This window comes from Mus caroli, chromosome X (genome assembly GCF_900094665.2).
Source record: "Mus caroli chromosome X, CAROLI_EIJ_v1.1, whole genome shotgun sequence".
NCBI lineage: Eukaryota > Metazoa > Chordata > Mammalia > Rodentia > Muridae > Mus > Mus caroli.
Window position 1 is genome coordinate 95,664,921 of NC_034589.1, and position 17,713 is coordinate 95,682,633.

General features: G+C 50.6%; 1 protein-coding gene across 7 annotated transcripts; it reads right to left on the reverse strand.

Annotated features, from left to right (window-relative positions):
- Positions 1 to 654: 654 nt before the first annotated feature.
- Zmym3 (zinc finger MYM-type containing 3) lies at positions 655 to 17,496 on the reverse strand. Of its 7 annotated transcripts, none has more exons than XM_021152919.1 (25): positions 17,435 to 17,496; positions 14,609 to 15,288; positions 13,642 to 13,685; positions 13,269 to 13,341; positions 12,527 to 12,821; positions 12,121 to 12,298; positions 11,548 to 11,766; positions 11,108 to 11,258; positions 10,782 to 10,897; positions 10,534 to 10,620; positions 10,248 to 10,398; positions 9,807 to 9,979; positions 9,427 to 9,592; positions 8,693 to 8,790; positions 8,453 to 8,609; positions 8,160 to 8,272; positions 7,847 to 8,021; positions 7,529 to 7,675; positions 6,342 to 6,445; positions 5,893 to 6,061; positions 5,440 to 5,591; positions 4,763 to 4,877; positions 3,499 to 3,753; positions 2,182 to 2,296; positions 655 to 2,074 (listed from the first exon to the last, which is right to left on the reverse strand). In XM_021152919.1, the coding sequence occupies exons 2-25, from the start codon at positions 15,273 to 15,275 to the stop codon at positions 1,882 to 1,884; spliced, it is 4,113 nt and encodes a 1,370-aa protein (XP_021008578.1). In that variant the 5' UTR covers positions 15,276 to 15,288; positions 17,435 to 17,496; the 3' UTR covers positions 655 to 1,881. The 7 variants fall into 7 exon arrangements, with proteins under 7 accessions (XP_021008578.1, XP_029329171.1, XP_029329172.1 ...); XM_029473311.1 differs by lacking the exon at positions 17,435 to 17,496 and adding an exon at positions 16,483 to 17,200; XM_029473312.1 differs by lacking the exon at positions 17,435 to 17,496 and adding an exon at positions 16,665 to 16,709.
- Positions 17,497 to 17,713: the final 217 nt, after the last annotated feature.

The window sequence follows — 17,713 nt, forward strand, 5'->3', positions numbered from 1 at the left end:
TGTAATTCACTCTGTACATCAGGCTGGTCTTAGACTCGAGCTCTGCCAGCTTGCCTCCTAAGTGCTAAAATTAAAGGTGTGTATCATCGCCACTCAGCAATGTCTTTTCTGAAATACATATGTAATCTAAGTTCTTAAATCTAAGTGCTCACTTTGGTTTTTTGTTGTTGTTGAGACAGAGTCTCATGTAGCCCCAGGCTGGTCTCAAACTTTCTACGTAACTAAAGATGACCTTGTAAGAATGCTGGTATAACAGACTTGCTCTCAGTTTTATGTGTTGCTAAGGAATGGATCCAGGCCTTTGTGCATGCTGAGCAAGCACTCTACCACTGAACTACATCTCCAGCCCCTGTCCCCATTTTGTGACAGGGTTTCACATAACCTAGGTTGGTTCTGAACCCCACATGTAGCCAAGGATGACTGAATTCCTGACTTCCTGCCTCCACCTCCCAACTACTGGGATTATAGACATAAGCAACTCTAGCTCAATAAATGGCTATTGAAAAATAATGTTTTCTGATGTATCTGAAAATGTATGAGAAGAGGCCAACGTTGTGATATTCATTGACTGAGGGAACACTAACCCTCAGGGATCCACAGTGGGTGCTCTTTCTCTTCTCTTCCACTCTCACCTCCCCCAGAGAAAGCAAAGAACAATTTTAACTCTTTATTTGAAACAATTCCAGAGACAAGTTAGTTGTGACAACAGTTTCTCACTACAACACAAGGGTGGGCATGGCTCACTGAAGGAACAGGCCAGGCACCTCAGTACAATATATACATTTTAACAGTGGCTAAACTGAGGACAGTTATAAAAACACAAAAAGAAGGCTGGGGAACAGCAAAGCCAACAGGGAAAGAACTGGGTGCTCCCTCTGACAGACACTAACCTTTCTGGGCCCACAAAGTTAAGATGGGGAAGAGAAGACAGTAGGCAGTAGGAACAGGACCCTGGCCCACAGCTCCTCACCTATCTTTTGACCACAAACCCCATCCTAGATGGCCTAGGACCCCATATTGTGGGCCTGGCTTTGATGGTAGGGGGTAGAACATTGGGGAACCCAGCCCCAGTCCAAGTGCGAAGGTCATTTTTACTTTGGGAGCTCTGTTCATGGAACTAAAGGGAGGCAGCTTACAGAGGGGCTAAGCATGTTGACACCACGGTTCACGCCACCTTAAGATGGCAGAGAGAGAGACAAACACATAAACCAAGGGGACAGGAATCATCTGCACAATAGGAGTCTGCTCTCCATACTGAGTCATTCTCTGCCTTTGAGGAAAAGAAAGTATTTGGAACCCTTGAGAAACTGTAGCACTGGGTGGTGCTGGAAGGGTCAGTCAGGTAAGGGATGTGGTAGTGCAGGGTGTCAACAATCACTTCTCTCAGGAGGGATAAGAGTGTCTGAGCTCTGTGCTTTAGGTAAATGGTCCCCTCACTTTCAGACCTCTCAGACAAGACCCTTTCACATGGTACAGGGAAAGAGGAGAGAGAGAGGATACAGGGCAGAGAAGGCAGCTGGGTTCTTCCCTAGGTCACACCTAGGAGCACAGGGCTTCACCTACATACATGTAGGTCAGAAAACGCAAAGCCAACAGGATCACCAGAGCTATCATCACTCCATCAGAGTCAGGCCCCAGCAGAAAGGGTTTCCATAAACAAAATGGGGTACCAGGTTCACACCCGTCACTGGGGGACTAGCCCCTGAGTACACTGGGGCCCCATGATTATCAAGTGGTATGAAAGAAGGTTAAAGGCAGGGGTTCCTGGGAAAGGCAGGGAAGGAGAGAATAGAAGAAGCCAGTTAGGGCCCTTCAGAATGGATAGCATTGGTTCCAGGACAGACACTGATGTGATAGATGGGTACAAGATACAACAGGGGTTCAGTCTAGGTCTTCTTCCCCAGGACGACCAAGTTCCTCATAAATCTCTCGCACAGCTAAAATGCGATTGAGCATGCTCTCCAACATGCTTCGGTCCATGGGAATCACAGAATACCAGAGAGGTGATTCGGCAATGCAGGAGCGCTCAGGTTGCAGATAGAACACATCATTTCGAGTCCGGAGGCTTTCAGGACTGGAAGAGTGGGGATGGGGATAGGAAGACAGACATCAGTAGTACCAAGGCAAAGCAGGCCTCTTAGGTCCACACGGTAAATCATTCTTACACACTCACCAACTCACCATTTTGAGAGATAGAACTCATAGAACTTGACGGGGCAGCGGAGGGGATTCATGCGATTCTCACGCTGCTCTAAGATAGTTTCATCTTCTCGCTTTCGTTTCCCAGGACCTGTGTCTATAGTGGGGAGAAATGACCCAGACTCATTAGAACACAGGCCCAATAAGCCACCTCCCAGAGCACAATCAAGGACACCGAGATAAGGCTGCAGGATCGCCAAATACAGCTTTATAACGAAATAAAGGGAGAACAGCAAAGGGCTGGGAGGGAGGGTAGCTAGGTGGAAGGTGGTTGCCAAGCATAGAAAAGGCTCTGGGTTCTACCTCTACTGTTACAAAAGAAACACCGAAGGAAAGGAGGGAGGGAGGGAAGGAAAGCAGAAGGAGTTCGCCTTTCCCCAGGTCTCTCTGTCCAAGTGTTTCCATTCACTCCCAAGGTTATCTATTAAAGGTGATCTTGGAAAGTAGACAAAATAATTGGTAAAACAGATTCTCAGAAGGTTGGGCTTGCCTTCCAAATGATGGCCACAATCTTTGTACATCAGGTCAAACAGAGGCCCACAGAAGGGACTTGGCGAATCACTCACAGACAGGTCAGAACTCCAGGGCCAAAGAGAATGGGAATCAAAATGTAGGATTTTTTTTCTTCCTCTGTACAGTTTTTATTCAATTGTTATTTTTGTGTGCATGTGTGAGTTTGTATTTGAGTTGTATGTGTGCACATGTGGAAGCCAGAGGTTGACATTTGGTGCCTTCCTCTATCCTCCCTCCATCATGTTGAGACCGTCTATCACTGAGCCTGGAGCTCACTAACTAGCTGGATGCTGAGCTCTGGGGAAGCTGCTTGCCTCCACCCTGCCTGCTCTAGCTCTAGCTTATAGGCCTAGGCCACCATGCCTAGGTTCACTTGGGTGCTAGGGATCCAAACTCGAGTGCTCACAGCTATGTGGCTCAGACATGTGTTTTACTGAGTCATGTTTCCAGTCCTCAGTATGCAAGTTTTGAATCATGAAAAGTTTTTTATTCACTCTCAACACTCCCTGATGACCAGAGACAGCTAACAGCTTACTCCCTGGATCACCCTCATCCTCTCAAAAGAAGGCAAGCAAATAAATTGCCTAGAAATGACAAAGGTGAGAAACAGGCAGGTAACTGCCCTCCAATTCGGAAGCAGCCAGCCAGTGTCTTAGCAGAAGGCTTGTTTACATCTTTCCTGCAAATGCAGAAGGAAGCTAGTGACCAAGCAGGGGTATGGTGGGGATGCCACGAAAAAGAACATAAAGTACAAAAAGCAAAGGAGGAGGAGAGGAGAGCTCATACCTCGCCCTTTCCTCTGTCGGACTGGGGCATAGTAGCGGATGCTCACCACCTTGGTGGTGCCCCGAGGCGTGGTACACTTGCGAGACTGCCGTACCACATTAGTGAAAGAGAGTTGCATGTGTTCCTCAGCTGTCTGCAGTCCAAAAAACTTAGTGTTGAAGAACATGAGGGTATTGAGGAGGACAAAGGGAGAATAAACACCCAGTTGCTTGCATTCCCAGAGGTGTTCTTCCTCCACACGGGAGAATACAGTATCTGTGATAGACAAAGAGAAAAAACAAACAGGGTCGGCTTCCCAAACCTGAGCTCCTAACATGCATACACTGAACTGTGGGCTTCTCACTGCATAGAAATCCTGGCACCTGACCTACATAGTAGGACTGGGAAATTTGAGCCTGGGGTTGTTGAGACAGGGTTTTTCTGTGTGACCTTGCCTGTCCTGGACCTGGGCACTTTTTATATACTTTGTCACTTCCATGCCACACTTCTCTGACCACCTCTAAGTTATATGCAGGTAGACATGAAGCTTACAATTCCCACATCTTGCTTTCTTTTTGATCAACTTATCACCGAAACCTCGACTATTTCTGGTCCCAGAGAGAAGTCTATAGATCTGAGTCTTTTTTTTTTTTTCTTTTTCTTTTTAAGAAAAGGTTCGCCCTAAGTAGCTCAGGCTAGCCTTGAACTTGAGACTTAAGATCTTGTCTCAGTCTCCTGAGTAGCTTGAACTATAGGCACAAAAACTATATGCTCCTAGATGAGATGAAGTCTTGACCCTCTCCTCACCTTCCTTTTTGGTGTTTCTATTAAAAAATAACAAAAACAAAAACAAAATAGGGTTTCCCTATGTAGCCCTGGCTAGTCTGGAACCCACTATGTAACTAGAATAGCCTCAAACTCAAAGAGATCCACCTGCCTCTGCCTCCCAAATGCTGGGATTAAGAGCATACACCACCAAGTCCAACTCATGTTCTTTTCTTTAAAAATGGCAGTATCTTAGTAGATAGTCCAGGCTGGCCAAGAACTCACAATTCTGCCTCAGCCTCCCTGGTGCTGGGATTCTAGGCATGCATCACCACAGTGGTTCTCCTCAAGGGCAAGGACTCTGGCTCCATTAGCCTGAAACCCTGAGGCATCCAGGTACATACTCCTCCCCTTAAACCCTTAGTGAGGAGTAACAGGCCAGCCAGTACAGGACTCTTGTGGCGGGTGTGTTGGAAGAAGGGAAGAGAGGGAGAAGGGATTGCTAAGTTCTGCCCCTTACTGTTGGGGAGGAGTGTGGGCTGCCAGGTACTCAGAGACTTGTTGAGTTCTTGAACGAAAGTCAAGTAGTAAAGGTCCGTGAAAATGTTCACCATTCGGTTATTTTCCAGCAAATACTAAAGAAAGAAAAACAGACATACATAAAGCTAGGCTGTAGGTCCTAGACTCCAGGACCTAGAGAAAAGAGCTCGATGACGAAAGCTGCAGTCATGGTCCTTGATGTCAACCAATTGCCTGAGTGGATAACCCAGTGTGCTTTCCCTCGGGTGTTTCTACATTGCTGATGTACGGAGGCTTTGCTGAAAGAGGCAGAGGCTTGGAGATGGTCCTCACAAGCTCAGATACCCTTATCAAGTCAGAACGGCTAACCTCTCCTAGGCAGAACTAAACACTACCTAACTACTCAGGGAACTCAGCCCTCACATCCTTCCTCAAAACACGATTCAAGGGTGACCTGGAGGATCAAGATAGAAATCAACAGTGATGCTTGAACAAGAGTCTTGGAATGAAGCTGCGGTTTTAGGAGGTCATTGGTGTCTATTTTTCATAGGGAATTTAAGCAAGCTGCCTAGTCAGGGTCAGAGACAAGGGAGAAGGAGGAACGGGTTAGAAACCGTTCCAGGAGAATTCTGCATACTGTGGGAAGTGAGAGGAGATCAGGTGGTGTGCAGGAGTTACCTGCTGAATGCCAAGACACAGGTAGTAGATACTGTCAGGTTCATATCGTTCACCATTGGGCCGAGTGATTTCTCTCACGAACTGGGCCAGACCATAGTTGAGCTCAGCAGCTGAACAGGCGAGAATATCCTCCTTGATACGCATGGGTTTGGCTGTAGTGGCATGCAGCAGAGGAGGACAGGGTTAAGAAAACTTCATTTGGAGACTTATACTAAGCTCCACCAACAACCCTTCAGTTATAACTAGCTCCTAAAAAAACAATGAATTACAAAAGTACTCCTCAGCCTTGGACTGAGACAGGATCTCCCTTTAGTCTACAACTGTTAGCTGTCTTTACTGGATGGGGAAGCCGTAAGTGACCATACCCTTATTACTCCTAGCTCTCATCAGCTGATCCTGGGTATAGACCCTTTTTCTTTCCCTCTCTGTGCCCTCTTCCTCCCAAGTACTTACGGCCAAAGCGTAGCTCATCACCTTTGCTGGTCTCTCCATTGGCGTATTTTGACTGTACCCAGCATTTCCAAGCATTGACACCGTATGAATAGTTGAGACCAGTACAACTAGGCTGGCTGCTCAGAGAGTCCCTGGAACAGCTTTCAGAAAGCATCAGCCTCTTTTGACCCTGGAAAGGAAGACAAAAGGAGAAAGGTGTTGAACCAAGGCCAGGGCACCATCAGGAATGGGAGCACTGGTATAAGAACAGAAAGTGTCCTTGGCAGAGAGCCCCAGAGTAACTTTGATGCTCTTGTTTACTGAGAGAAAGGCAAACTTTGGTGGCTAGGTCTCAGTATGTCTAGCGTCGGAGGAAGAAGGCCGGGGAAGGTCACATTAGGCTTTCTTTCGAGGCTCTGAAAGCAGCCCGTTTTCTTTTTGTGGATATAGTTAGTAACCCCAGTTCTCACCTTCCTCATGGCTCTAGGAAGGTCCTGTTCAGTAGATACATCCTCAGGCCCTACAAGGCCACAATCAAAGAGGAAGTCTACACTTGGGTTAATGTCCAAAGGATCTAATAGAAGGGGCAGAAAGAAGAAATTAACTTCTTTAGGTCTCAGCTTGGAAGTCCTCCTATCCCACCCTTGCTACTGGGTCATTCAAATCAAGAGGAACCACTTGCTTGGCCTCATTGAACTCCACAGGAACAGGTAAAGCGATATGAAAGATAGAGACACACCAGACACAAGCTACATATGGTGGCACAGGACTTTCTGGGCCACAGAATGAGTTCAAAGCCAACCTGGACAACTCAGACCCTCTCTCAAAATAAAAAGCAAAAAAAAAAAAAAAAAAATAGGACTGGGATATAGCACAGTAGTAGAGCTTGCCTAACATACATAGGGCCCTATTTGATTCCTACAAACCCAAGCAATATGAAAATACTTAACATGACTCAACTGGACACATAAAAATGGTGACAGACAATGGGGACGAGGGAGACGGCTCAGGCGATAAAGTGCTTGCCTCGCCAGCATGAGGACCTGAGTTTGATGCCCTAACTAGCACACAGGAGAAGCCAGGCATGGTGGCATGAACTTGTAACTCCAGCATTGGAGAGACAAGGACAAGTGGAGCCCTGGGGCTTGCTGACTGGCCAGTCTAGCCTAGTTGGCAAGTTCCAGGGCAGTGAAGGAGACCCCATGTCAAGAAGAAGGTAGACAGTGCTTGAAGAATGGCACCAAGGTTTTCCTCTGGCCTCAAAATAGACCAGTACACCCATGAACATCCACACATACCCATATGCACACACCTTCACACACAACTAAAAGTAAAAAACAAAGGCTAAGGGATGTAGCTTAGCGTATACATGAAGCTCTGAGTTCAAACGCCAGTACCACAGAAAGCAGGAGTGTTAGTACCTAAAATCCAGGCAGGAGGATTAGAAATTCAAGGTCATCCTCAGCTACAGAGTAAATTGGAGGATAGCCTGAGCTATATGAGACTCTACCTCAAAAAAATGTAAGCAAAACAACAAGAAGAACATCCTGTCTTAATGAGTATGGTTTAAAGTCATACTCAGGGTCACAAGAAACACTCCTTCCCTAATGACACAAATGCAACCATACTCAGTGGGCCTGCCTTAAATCCTACTTACTCTTGGGGAAATCAGCCTCCAAGTCTTGTCCAGGCTCATCTAAGACATTAGCCATCTTAACAGCCATGGCCAGGACATCATCCCGAGCTGTCCCAAACAGGTCACAGTCTTCCAGAAGTCCCTCTGCACTCTGGTTGCTCACAAGATCTGGGAGGCAGAGAAGTCAGCTCAGTCACTGCAGCTCTTGTCCAATCCTCACACAGGCTTTCAGGGGCTTATCCCAGCTACGCCCACTCAGCACCAAGACCACACCCTCCACTTTCTTAGGCAGATGGGCTGTAAGCACTGTTTCCACCATTACCACAGTCTACTGCATACCACAAAGATCCGAGGAGGCCTTGTCTAACTCTTCGGCCTCTGCAATCATCTCTGCCATGGCCAGGATGTCAGCTTCCAAGGGGTTGGAAGGGATCTTCACCTTCAGCTCCTCAATGGTCTCCACGATCTTCTCTGTGCTCTCCAAGGTAGTGGGCAAGAACATGGGCACAGGCACCTGCAGGCACAAATCCCAACTAAACGGCAAGAATCGTACCAGTGGATAAGGATGCCAGTTTATGAGAAAGCCAGAGAGGATGGGCCTCAATCCTAGAAGGGTAAAGGAGGACGGGTCGGGAAGAGCAAGAACAATTACCGGGATAGGCATTGAGAAAGGCACCGGGACTTTCTGGCAGTATAGATGCATAGGCACTGGCACAAATATGGGCACTGGGATGGGCAGCACAATCACTTGTGGCTTCCACTCTTCTGCAGACAGGAAAAGTCTTGTTAGCACCCTTTCTAGGTGAGGAACATCTGACCTAGGACCTGATGCTCATCTGTTATCCCCAAAAGCTCTAAACGTATTCAGTAGCACAAAAACCAACCGAGAGCGAGCTGCCTAACGCAGGAATCCTGTTTGTGGAATAGAGGTATTGTGGTACCCACCTGTCTGACTTCCTTTGGACTTCATTTCCGCCTTGCAGGAGACACCCCGGTTCTGCATCAGCGGCTTACACATGGCAGCTTTGTTTTTGCGGGGTGTTGCCGGGGGCGGTGGGGGTGGAGGAGTGGGCACACTTGGAGTTGCTCTCTTCACAGGAGTCTACAGCATCAAAGGAGTGTTAGTTCTGTCCATCACAGTCCCCTCCTCTGAGATAACCCTCCCTTCTTGGCTTCTGTCCTGACCTTGCCCAAATTCCCGTTCTCGTCTGGGGTCCTCACTGTGTTGTTGTTTTCCACTTTGGTTTGAGAGGGTGTCTGGGGCTTTGACTCAGAAGACTGACCTGTGGAACCAAACAAAGAAATGCTCTTGCTGGAGGAACTAACTGTTCACCTCACCATTTTTTTTTTCTAGGAGCGTTTTCTGAAAGAGCACACTAAAGAGAAATAGGACGTCTAGGATTTCTCTTCCTTCCTACCCCAAGCCTAGTCTTCTCTGGGCCCCAGAAACAATAGCCAAGAGGATTCTCTTCTTCTGGCTACCAGAAAGAATGAAACACTACATTTAGAAGGCAATACCACCACCTCCTGCCCCTCACTTTATACCTTCTATTTAGACAGCCTTCAGGAGTTAAGTACAACGGCTGATGCACAAGGCTAACATTCTAGAAATGGTCTCGGTGTCATTCAAGATAAAGCTCCCACTGATACTTCCCTTTCTCTGGACACTAACCACATCCACTACAAGTCCCATCCTATCTGGGGACACCTTAAACTATACATCTGTACAGAGAACCAGTAGACTTCTCACTCCGAGAAGATTCAAACGAGAATACCTGGAAGAGCCCAAAAAGATAAAAGGAGCATAATACCAGGCACTCTGGCCAGGTAATTAATTGCAATCTGAGGAAGAAGGGGCTGAACTGAAAATTAGAAAAGCCCAGGCCAGTACTAGTAGTGTAACCCTGTCCCAGACTCACTGTTCAAGAGGCTTTCTGGCCCACTCTGGGTATCCAAGTTGGGTTGGTTCTGCTGGCTGTAGAAACGCAGCAGACACTGTTGGTTGCAGAAATGACGGATTTGCCCACGCCAGTGGATTGTTTCCAGCAGCTTCCCCTGGCGCTTACAGGCATGGCACCGGGCAGCCTGAGGGCATTGACAGAATGGTTAGACCTGCCTCTTGAAAATGTGCCGGACCCTCCTCTGTGATAAGCCACGTTCCTCTCTTTGGTGAGAGAGACTCGACCAGCTTAGAGATTGGAGAGGTCAGCTTTCTCTCCTTTGAGAGCTGGTGCTGATGTCAGTGGCACAGTTCATCCCCCTGCTGCCTTCTTTCTGCTGTGTTGTTGACTCTCCTTACCTTGCAGTACCATAACAGGTACTTGGTCTTACAGTCCTCGCTGCAGAAGTCCCAGGTGCTGCCATCCAGCTGCTCAGTGACGCCACGCTGGCAGGTTTGGGAACAGTAAGTACAGGTGATACAACATAAGCCTAGCTTCTTAGTAAAATCTTGCTTGTACAGCAGTACACAGCCTAGAAAGGAGAGAACAGGCAAGAGAGGCCAGAGACAGAGTTACTCACCGGTGTTAGACCCAGTCTCTCCAAAGTGCGACATCTGAAACCTCCTCAAAAGAGTCCGACACCTAAAGCCTTAGAATAAATGTGCTAGAGCATCCTGACGTAGCATAAATGTGGTAGAGCATCCTGACGAGGGCCTACTTTGCATCCTTGCTCCTTGCTCCGCTCTCCTCCCTGGTCATAGGAGACAGGGCCTCCCTTGGTGCCTAGCTCGCTCCCTTACCTTCACTGCAGAAGCTTTTCTCTACCCCACTGAACCGAAGCTTCTCGTGCAGGAGCTTTTCCTGCCGGCAGTGCTCGCACTGGGATACCACACCCCGAAGCCGCTTGAAGTCCTCACAGCAATCACGGCAGCAGAACTGGAAGACCTGGTCCTGAGGTGGAAACACAGGGCATGGAGGGCAGAGCTACCACATCTGCACCTGACAGGCACAACTTGAGACTTCTTCAAACACGTGGCAAGATGTAGGTGGGACGGGGGGGGGGGGGGGGGGGGGGGGGGATCTTACCTGCCACTCCAAGACCTCAGGCTTGCCACTGAAGAGGCTATGGCAGTAGTGACAGCTCAGGTGAATGCCCCCCTCAGGGCTAGTATGCTGGAGGGAAGGAAGACAGATAAGGGGGCAAGATGTGTGCAGTGCTGGGGGAGGGGGGGGGGTCGGGCTTGCTCTTTGCTCTACCCAGGCCTACCTATCCCAGTTCTCCTACCCTTTCCCTGTTGCCACTCCCTTTATCCCTGGTCCAGGGCCTGGAGTACCTGGAACTTGGTCCAGCAGCTGGGGCTGCAGAACTGGTAGACTGTGCGATCAACTTTGTTGTAGTAACAAGGGTCAGAGAGGCTGCGGCGGCAGAAGCTGCAGGGTCGGGGAGGGCCTGGGGCATAGAAAGAAAGAGAGAAAGAGAGAGAAAAGAGGAAGAGAGAGCACATAGAAGGTGTAAGGTAGGGCAGAGATGGAATAGAAAGTCCACGGGAAGATGTGGCTGGGGCCGAGGTTGGGCAGCAGAAATTACTCTACAAGAGGGAAATATGGGAAGCAGAAGGAAGGCCAGCAGGGATCTCAGAGAAGAGGGCTTTGCACCTACCAGTGAGCCCTGCCTGCTTCACTTTGTAAGAAGTGGTACAGCACAGGGAACAGAACAAGCTGGTCTTGCCATTACGATCCACATGTGATAGCATCTCAAAGTTCTTACACAGGGTCTTGCACCAGACACATGGGTACACACGTGTGTTTTTCTGTGAGGATGGGGAAGGAGAGGCTGAGGCTGGGTTTGTCCCTTCACTTTTATTTTTAAAATTTTTTAAACATGAAATAGTTCAGGCATACAAAAAAGTATAATGATGATATAACAAAGACCTGTGTGTCCACCAGCCAGCTTCAAAAATAAAACATAACAGATACAATTGAAACCCCCTTTATTTGTTTTATTTTTCCCAGCCCTCGACCCTTCAGGCACCTTTATTTATCACCCAAGAACCACACCCCCTTCCATAGCCCTCTAATGCACTACTCCCTCGGCCCCACCTTCTTGTATGCCCCCAAGCACGTTGTGTTGCAAAACCGCTTTTGTTGACCATCATGAAACAGGAGCTCTGGGCCAAGGCCCCCAGGCCTGGCATAGATGTAAGCCCCACACTGGTCACAACAGTTGGTTTTCAGTCCCTTGTTGGCTCGGAATTTGGAGAAGCAAGAATCGCTGCAGAGTCGGTGTACCACGCTGCCATTGCTGACCTCATGAAGAACCTGCCACACATATATATACACACCCTGAGCTGAGGCCAGGCCACCACCGCCCACCCCAATCAATGCAAGGACCGGACTCCCACCTCACCCTAGACCTTTACAGCAGACAATGGGCCTAGGACCCCCCAACCTGTGCTTCAGGCTGTAGACTTGATGACGAGATCCTGGGAGGTAAGGAGGTTAGCTGCATACATCTGGGAGAAGCTCTAGCCTTGACTTTGCTCCCTCACATTAGCTATCTTTTCCTCCCAAATCCCTTTCTCCCAGGGTTCAGCCCCTGCAGCTCAAGAACCAGAGGGGCGGGTGGGTCAGAGCCAGCAGGCTCCTAAGTTAGCCTGTGGTGAGTACCCTCACCTCTCCAGTCTTCTGGCATATGCTGCAGCGAGTGGCATCGGCAGGATCCCCAGACTGGGGGATTGGACGCTGCTGCTGGGCCTCATAGAGAGAGAGACAGACAGATGTGCAGAACTCATGGAAGGAGCCTCCTGGACCAGTCTGTACCACAACTGAGTCCTTGGTGTTCCAGATCTCCCTGGAGGTGGGAACAGGTTTCAGTAATCCAGGACCACCCTCTTATTCCAGCAGTAACCCCTGCACTCCCTAGGATTCCTACTGATGACCACAGACTCAAATACTCTAACCACTTCCTTAAAATTAACCCTATCATCTCCATCCTGCTTGGTTTTGCCAACATAATCTCTCTCACCCATAACTCCCTCCCCTAGTCCCTGCCCCCGCCCACCCTAAGATCTGAACGCACTTCTTGCAGAAGGTACAGGTCTTTCTGCCCAAGGGCTTCTTGGAGTAAGTAGTGAGACAAGATGAAGAACAGAAGAGCTGAGGCAACCCCTTGCGCTGATAGGCCGTCTGCCCCTTCTGCAGTGGTGTCCGGCAATGTGCACAAGACATCTTGGTGCCCATTGAAGAGCGCCCAGCCCTTTGTGCCATACTTGAGCGCAGGGACATGCGAGGAGAGCGCCGGGGCCGGAATGGCACAAAGTCCTCATCATTGGGGTCATCTACCATGGCATCAGAATCCTCATCTGACACTGGAACTGTGGGAGTAGGCGGGGCAGTGAGAAAAGACCACCAGAACAGATCTCCAGCCATTTGATGGTCAGATCCATAGTAAGTTCAAATACTGATCCTGGGATCTCTGGTACTCCCCTCTTGTTCTGGCCCTTATACTTCCTCTCCCATTACACTGGATCTTAAACTACTCATGGTTTTTCTACAATATTCAGGAGAGGAAGGGAGGTTCTAAGAGAGAAGACTGGGGACAGGGACAGTATAGTTGAAACTTACTATTCTTACTGTTCTTCTTTTCAATTTTCCCCCACTACCTCTTGGTTCCCATGCCAACCCACAGCAGAGACAGGCACTTCTCTTTCTACAGAGAGGAACTACAGGGGCCAGAAGACCCATGCCCTGTCCTAATCCCACCTTCAAGCTCTTCTGTGTACCCGGAATTCCCAGGTCCCGCTTCCTCCAATCCTACTTACTGCTCTCAGTGGAGTCCACAACCTCAGGCTTTGGAGGTTCTGCTCTTCTAACGCGCTCGCTTCTCTTCTGTACCTTGGAAAGAGGGGTGGGGGTGGGGGGAAGCTGACACTAGTGGCAGGCTAACTGGAGTTCAAGGTTTGGGGTAGGGACAGGAGATGGAAGGTGAGGTGAGAGACTTGGGACCCTTGGCCCAGCCCTAAAGAGAAGGGAAAATGGGGAGCTGGACTTCATTCTAAGAATCAGTAAACACAGGAGTTCCTCCCTTCTCTGATTCTGACAGCACCCCCCAACATCTGGGAGGAAAAATGAGGGTTCTCTCCTTCTTAGAGCTATAGGGGGAACTAGACTCTTTCCAATCCCCTCCCCCCTCACCCTCTCAGGCGGCTTCTCAATCTCCTTCCCAGTCAGGCCATCTCCTGCAAAGGAAGCAAGAAGGTAGCCTAAGTCTTGAACCTGTCCAGGGCAGGCCCCCACCTCCATTCCTGGGGAACAATTTACTCCAAATTGAATGGGGAAACTCGAGTGCCTGTGGCTTCTAACCCTTTCAGGGTTACCTCAGACTTGGTACTATGGTGAAAATGGGGAGGGTATGTGTGCAGCTATTCTCCATGAGATAAAATGCATTCTCTTACCCCTCCAATCATTTCTGTCCCACTGTGCATGAAGAATTTATATTTTACCAACAAAACCAAATGTAACCACTTAAAAGGAGCAAGAAGGGGAAAGCCCATCAATGTATGGGTAGGTCCCTCTGGACTTTGGTGAGATATAAAATATATCAGTTTACCTATCTGAAGACCCTTATCACAGGCTAGAGGAGATAAAGCACTAGGTAGATTCAGGGAGAAACTAGAGCTTCAAGTCTAGATCGCCCCTCCCTTATCAGAGATGCAATCTTAGATCCTGCCTCTCTACCATTACCCTGAAATCAGTATGCTGTTAGGGGGCTTCAGAGAGGAGTTACCATCCATCAATCCCAGAAACTCCACTCCTATTTAGAATCAAACAGCTGGAAAAATCGTAGAGCCTAGAAGCCTGCTATTTTCCTTCAAACCCTGAAGGAAGGACCCTGGTACTATTGGGGCTATGAGAAAGGGAACCTCTGCCATCCAATCCATTCCCTCACACTACCCCATTTATCCTGAGCAGCCCCTCCATGCCTCCCACCCCTGTTTTCCACAATCTTCACCACACCCCACTCCTCCTTCAGCACACAGAGCCCTGCTCTAATCTTCCCAGCCTCCTGTCCCCTCCTCCTCCACTTCTCAAAGCACACAGCCACCCTCCTCACCACCACCCTTTCTTTCCCCAGGCCCCTCCAAACGGTTAGGCGACCTACCTGGCAACGAAGGATGTGCAGTAGGGGTACGTACCCCAGGTTTGCTCTGAGAACTGTTGATGCCATCCCCCAGAGTCTCTCCCACTGAAGGGCTAGGGGGTGCATTGGGGCTCTGTGGCTGCCCTTGGGTATGCTCCTCCTCCTGCCCAGGGGAGCCCCTTCTCCTTGTAGCTAAGGGGGGTATCTCCTCTTCAATATGAGGAGACTCCAGGATTATTGGAGAATCTGGAGCCAAAGGTTCTAGTAGCCCCTCAGGTGAAGGGGGACTAGCCCCAGCCCCTGGATCAGGTGGCATCACCTCAGGGGTTTGACACCCTGGTCCAGGCTCTAGGGTCTGCTCCCCCGAATCCCATGCAAGGGTCCCCTCAGGACCATGGTCCACCTCTGGGGGAGAAGGGGCTTTATAGAGTAGCCCCCCCAGCCCCAGTAGCTCAGTGGCTCCATCCAGAACTCCTCCAGGGTCCTTCTCCAGGCCAGAAGGGGTATCAAGCAGGTCCAGGGCTCCAGAGGATGGAGAGGGACCTGGGGGAGCCCATCCTCGACTTGGGGCAGTCTGAGATTCCAGCAGATCCTCTCCAAATTCCATGTCTACTGGAAGGTCTCCAGCCAGGGGCTTCTCTGGCAGGGTCAATGGGTCAAATGGACTGGGGAAATCACTGGGGTCCATGGCTGGGTATGGGCTGCAGATCGGAAGAAGGGGCAGTAGAGGTGGTCTTAGCCTGAATTTCTTATGTCGGCTGTGGGACACACCCCGTCCGTCATCCACTTGGATTTCTCATTAGCAGCCGCCCCCCACAGCCGATAGGCATTTCCACAGGCTTCAGGCTCAATGTCCACTCCCCCCCCCAATACAGCGCCCTCTGTGGGGAGTGGCGTTCCCTGCCCTGGCCCCGTGCCCACACTCGCCAGGCAGTTGGTCTCTAACCCGCCCGACACCCCCCACGGAGACTCGTAGCTCCTTCCTCCCTACCTCTCACACACCCCCCACCTCAGACTCAACGCCCCCTCACATTTTCCCGTGCCTGCCGCTGCCAGAAACCTTTCCCGCTCCGGCGACCTCAGCCCCTGGTCCCTTCTCACTCCCCCCAAAAGCCCCCCAGGTCTCCAGTCTCTCCCCATCCTCTCCAGCCCCAGCGCCCCTCCCCGCGGAGCCCCGTCCTCTCTCAGCCCTTCCCCGCCCCCACAAACTGCTCTTCCTAACCGTCTCCCCCCCGCTCGGTTACCTTTCAGGGTGGACCACTTCCTCAGCCCCGTCCCCCCTTTCCTATTGCACCTCTAGTCCTTCCCTTCTCCTGTTGCCCACCCCCCACCTCAGGCATTTACAGGAAGACATTTTGGAGCTACGATTCCTGCTCAAACCCCCCTCCCAGCTACTGCGAGATCCCGCCTGCAGGTTCGGTTCGGCTTGAACAGACCCGACCCCTACCTGAGGCAGGGTTAGAGTAACCGCTACAAGCCTAGAACTGCAGACAGCAACGGCCCCGCGCTCCTTCTCCACCTCCCTCCCTAGCAGCCGGGACAGGGGTCGCGGCCCCTTTAAATGGCAGCGCCGCTTGCAGCGCTGAGCGCTCTGCACCAGGCAGGCGGGCGGTGCCAGCGACCAATCCCATTGGCTGGCTGGAGGAGGGGGCTCGCGAGACAGCGCCGGCCCCCGGCGCGAGACTCCCAGCCCAGTGGCCGCCTGGAAATTGCGGAGTGGAGTGCCGTCACTGGGGATGGAGCGTGAGCCCCCGCCCGGGGCCCCGTTAGTTGAGGAAAAGATAGCCTCTGGAGCTTTGGAGCCCGCCCCCGAGGAAGGCGGCGCCCCCTCTCCACCGAAGGGCCTAGTACACTAAATACACACAAAAAGGAAGAAAAACCCCACATCTACGCACCTGCTTTCCTTACCTGGCTCAAGAGTCTGGCCCCGTCACACCCGTGCCCGCCCTATCTCCAGAGCCCACTCTACCCGTGATCCCCTCCTCTCATTCAAATGGTTCCCGGTCCCCTCCCCCTCCCCGTGGCTCTCCGCTTCCCACTCGTGTTCCCCCCCGCGTCCCCCCTCAGCACTCCCTACCTACGCCATGCAGCAGACGCCTGCCAAGATTACCCTCCCCCATCCCCACCTCTCCGGGGCCCGCCCCCCGGGCGACTGTTGGGGTAGTGACAGCGGAGAATGGGGGAGGCAAAGACCCAACCCTCAAGTGCCCCTCCTCCCCTTGTCTGCAACCTCAGCCCCCCCCTTCCAACCTGTCTAAGAGTCATAGTTATGGGGTGTCTTAAGCTTACCCTTGCCAGTTAAATGGTTCTAGCTTAGTGACAACGCCTATGCAGTAACGGTTACTGCCTGGTGACCCCCCCAAAGCAGGTTCTGCAAGGCTACACCCCCGTCTCCCTCCATGGCCTTCGGTTAAGTTCTGGGATCATTGCACTGAATCCTCCTGTAGGAGCCTGAATTTTCTCTTGAATAGTTTTGGTCATCAGAAGCCCCCCACCCACCCATCCACTTGCACACACACACACACACACACACACACAGAGAGACACACACAAACACTGTCCTTCCCTTTCCCCTCTTTTTCTGTTCTTGTAGGTCTCTCCCTCACAGTCTCTCTGCGTCTCTGCCTCCTGAGAGCACTCAAACACAGCCTCCAGGGATCGTACTAGATGGTGGGCGTGGCTGTGATTAAGGCTTGAGAAGTAGGGTAGGGGTAGGGGTCACTAATACTAGGTCTACTGACTTAAAAGAATAGGTGGCAGTGTTCATTCTCAGGCCTCATGACAGAACACTTCACAATCCCTCTCTCCACATTCCCAGGATAGTTCTAAGGGCTGCACAGCACTTACCCGACTTCAATACTAGAAACTCAGGCAAGAAGCGGCCAGTGTTGTCCATTGCTCCTCTAACGTGCTTCTGACCTTTCCTCCTTCCCATAGAAAGCCTGCCCACCCTTGTCCTTGGGAATCTTACCCATATTTTAACAGAAGCCTTGTTTTTCCTTCCGCCTACCCCCCCTCAGCCTTGAGGTTGTCTTTGCTCTCTCCTACATCAGAGATAAATGTAATTTTTTTTTCCGGTGTAGATTGCCTAAATCCGGCTTTCTGTATCTTAATCAGTATGCTCTG

Coding starts and splice junctions, on each gene's coding strand:
- Zmym3 (XM_021152919.1), bottom strand. CDS start 15,275: ATGGACCCCAGTGATTTCCCCAGTCCATTTGACCCATTGACCCTGCCA. Junction 12,299..12,526: donor ACCTGTACCTTCTGCAAGAA/GTGCGTTCAGAT, acceptor TCCCACCTCCAG/GGAGATCTGGAACACCAAGG. Junction 6,446..7,528: donor GGAGGCTGATTTCCCCAAGA/GTAAGTAGGATT, acceptor CCCTTCTATTAG/ATCCTTTGGACATTAACCCA.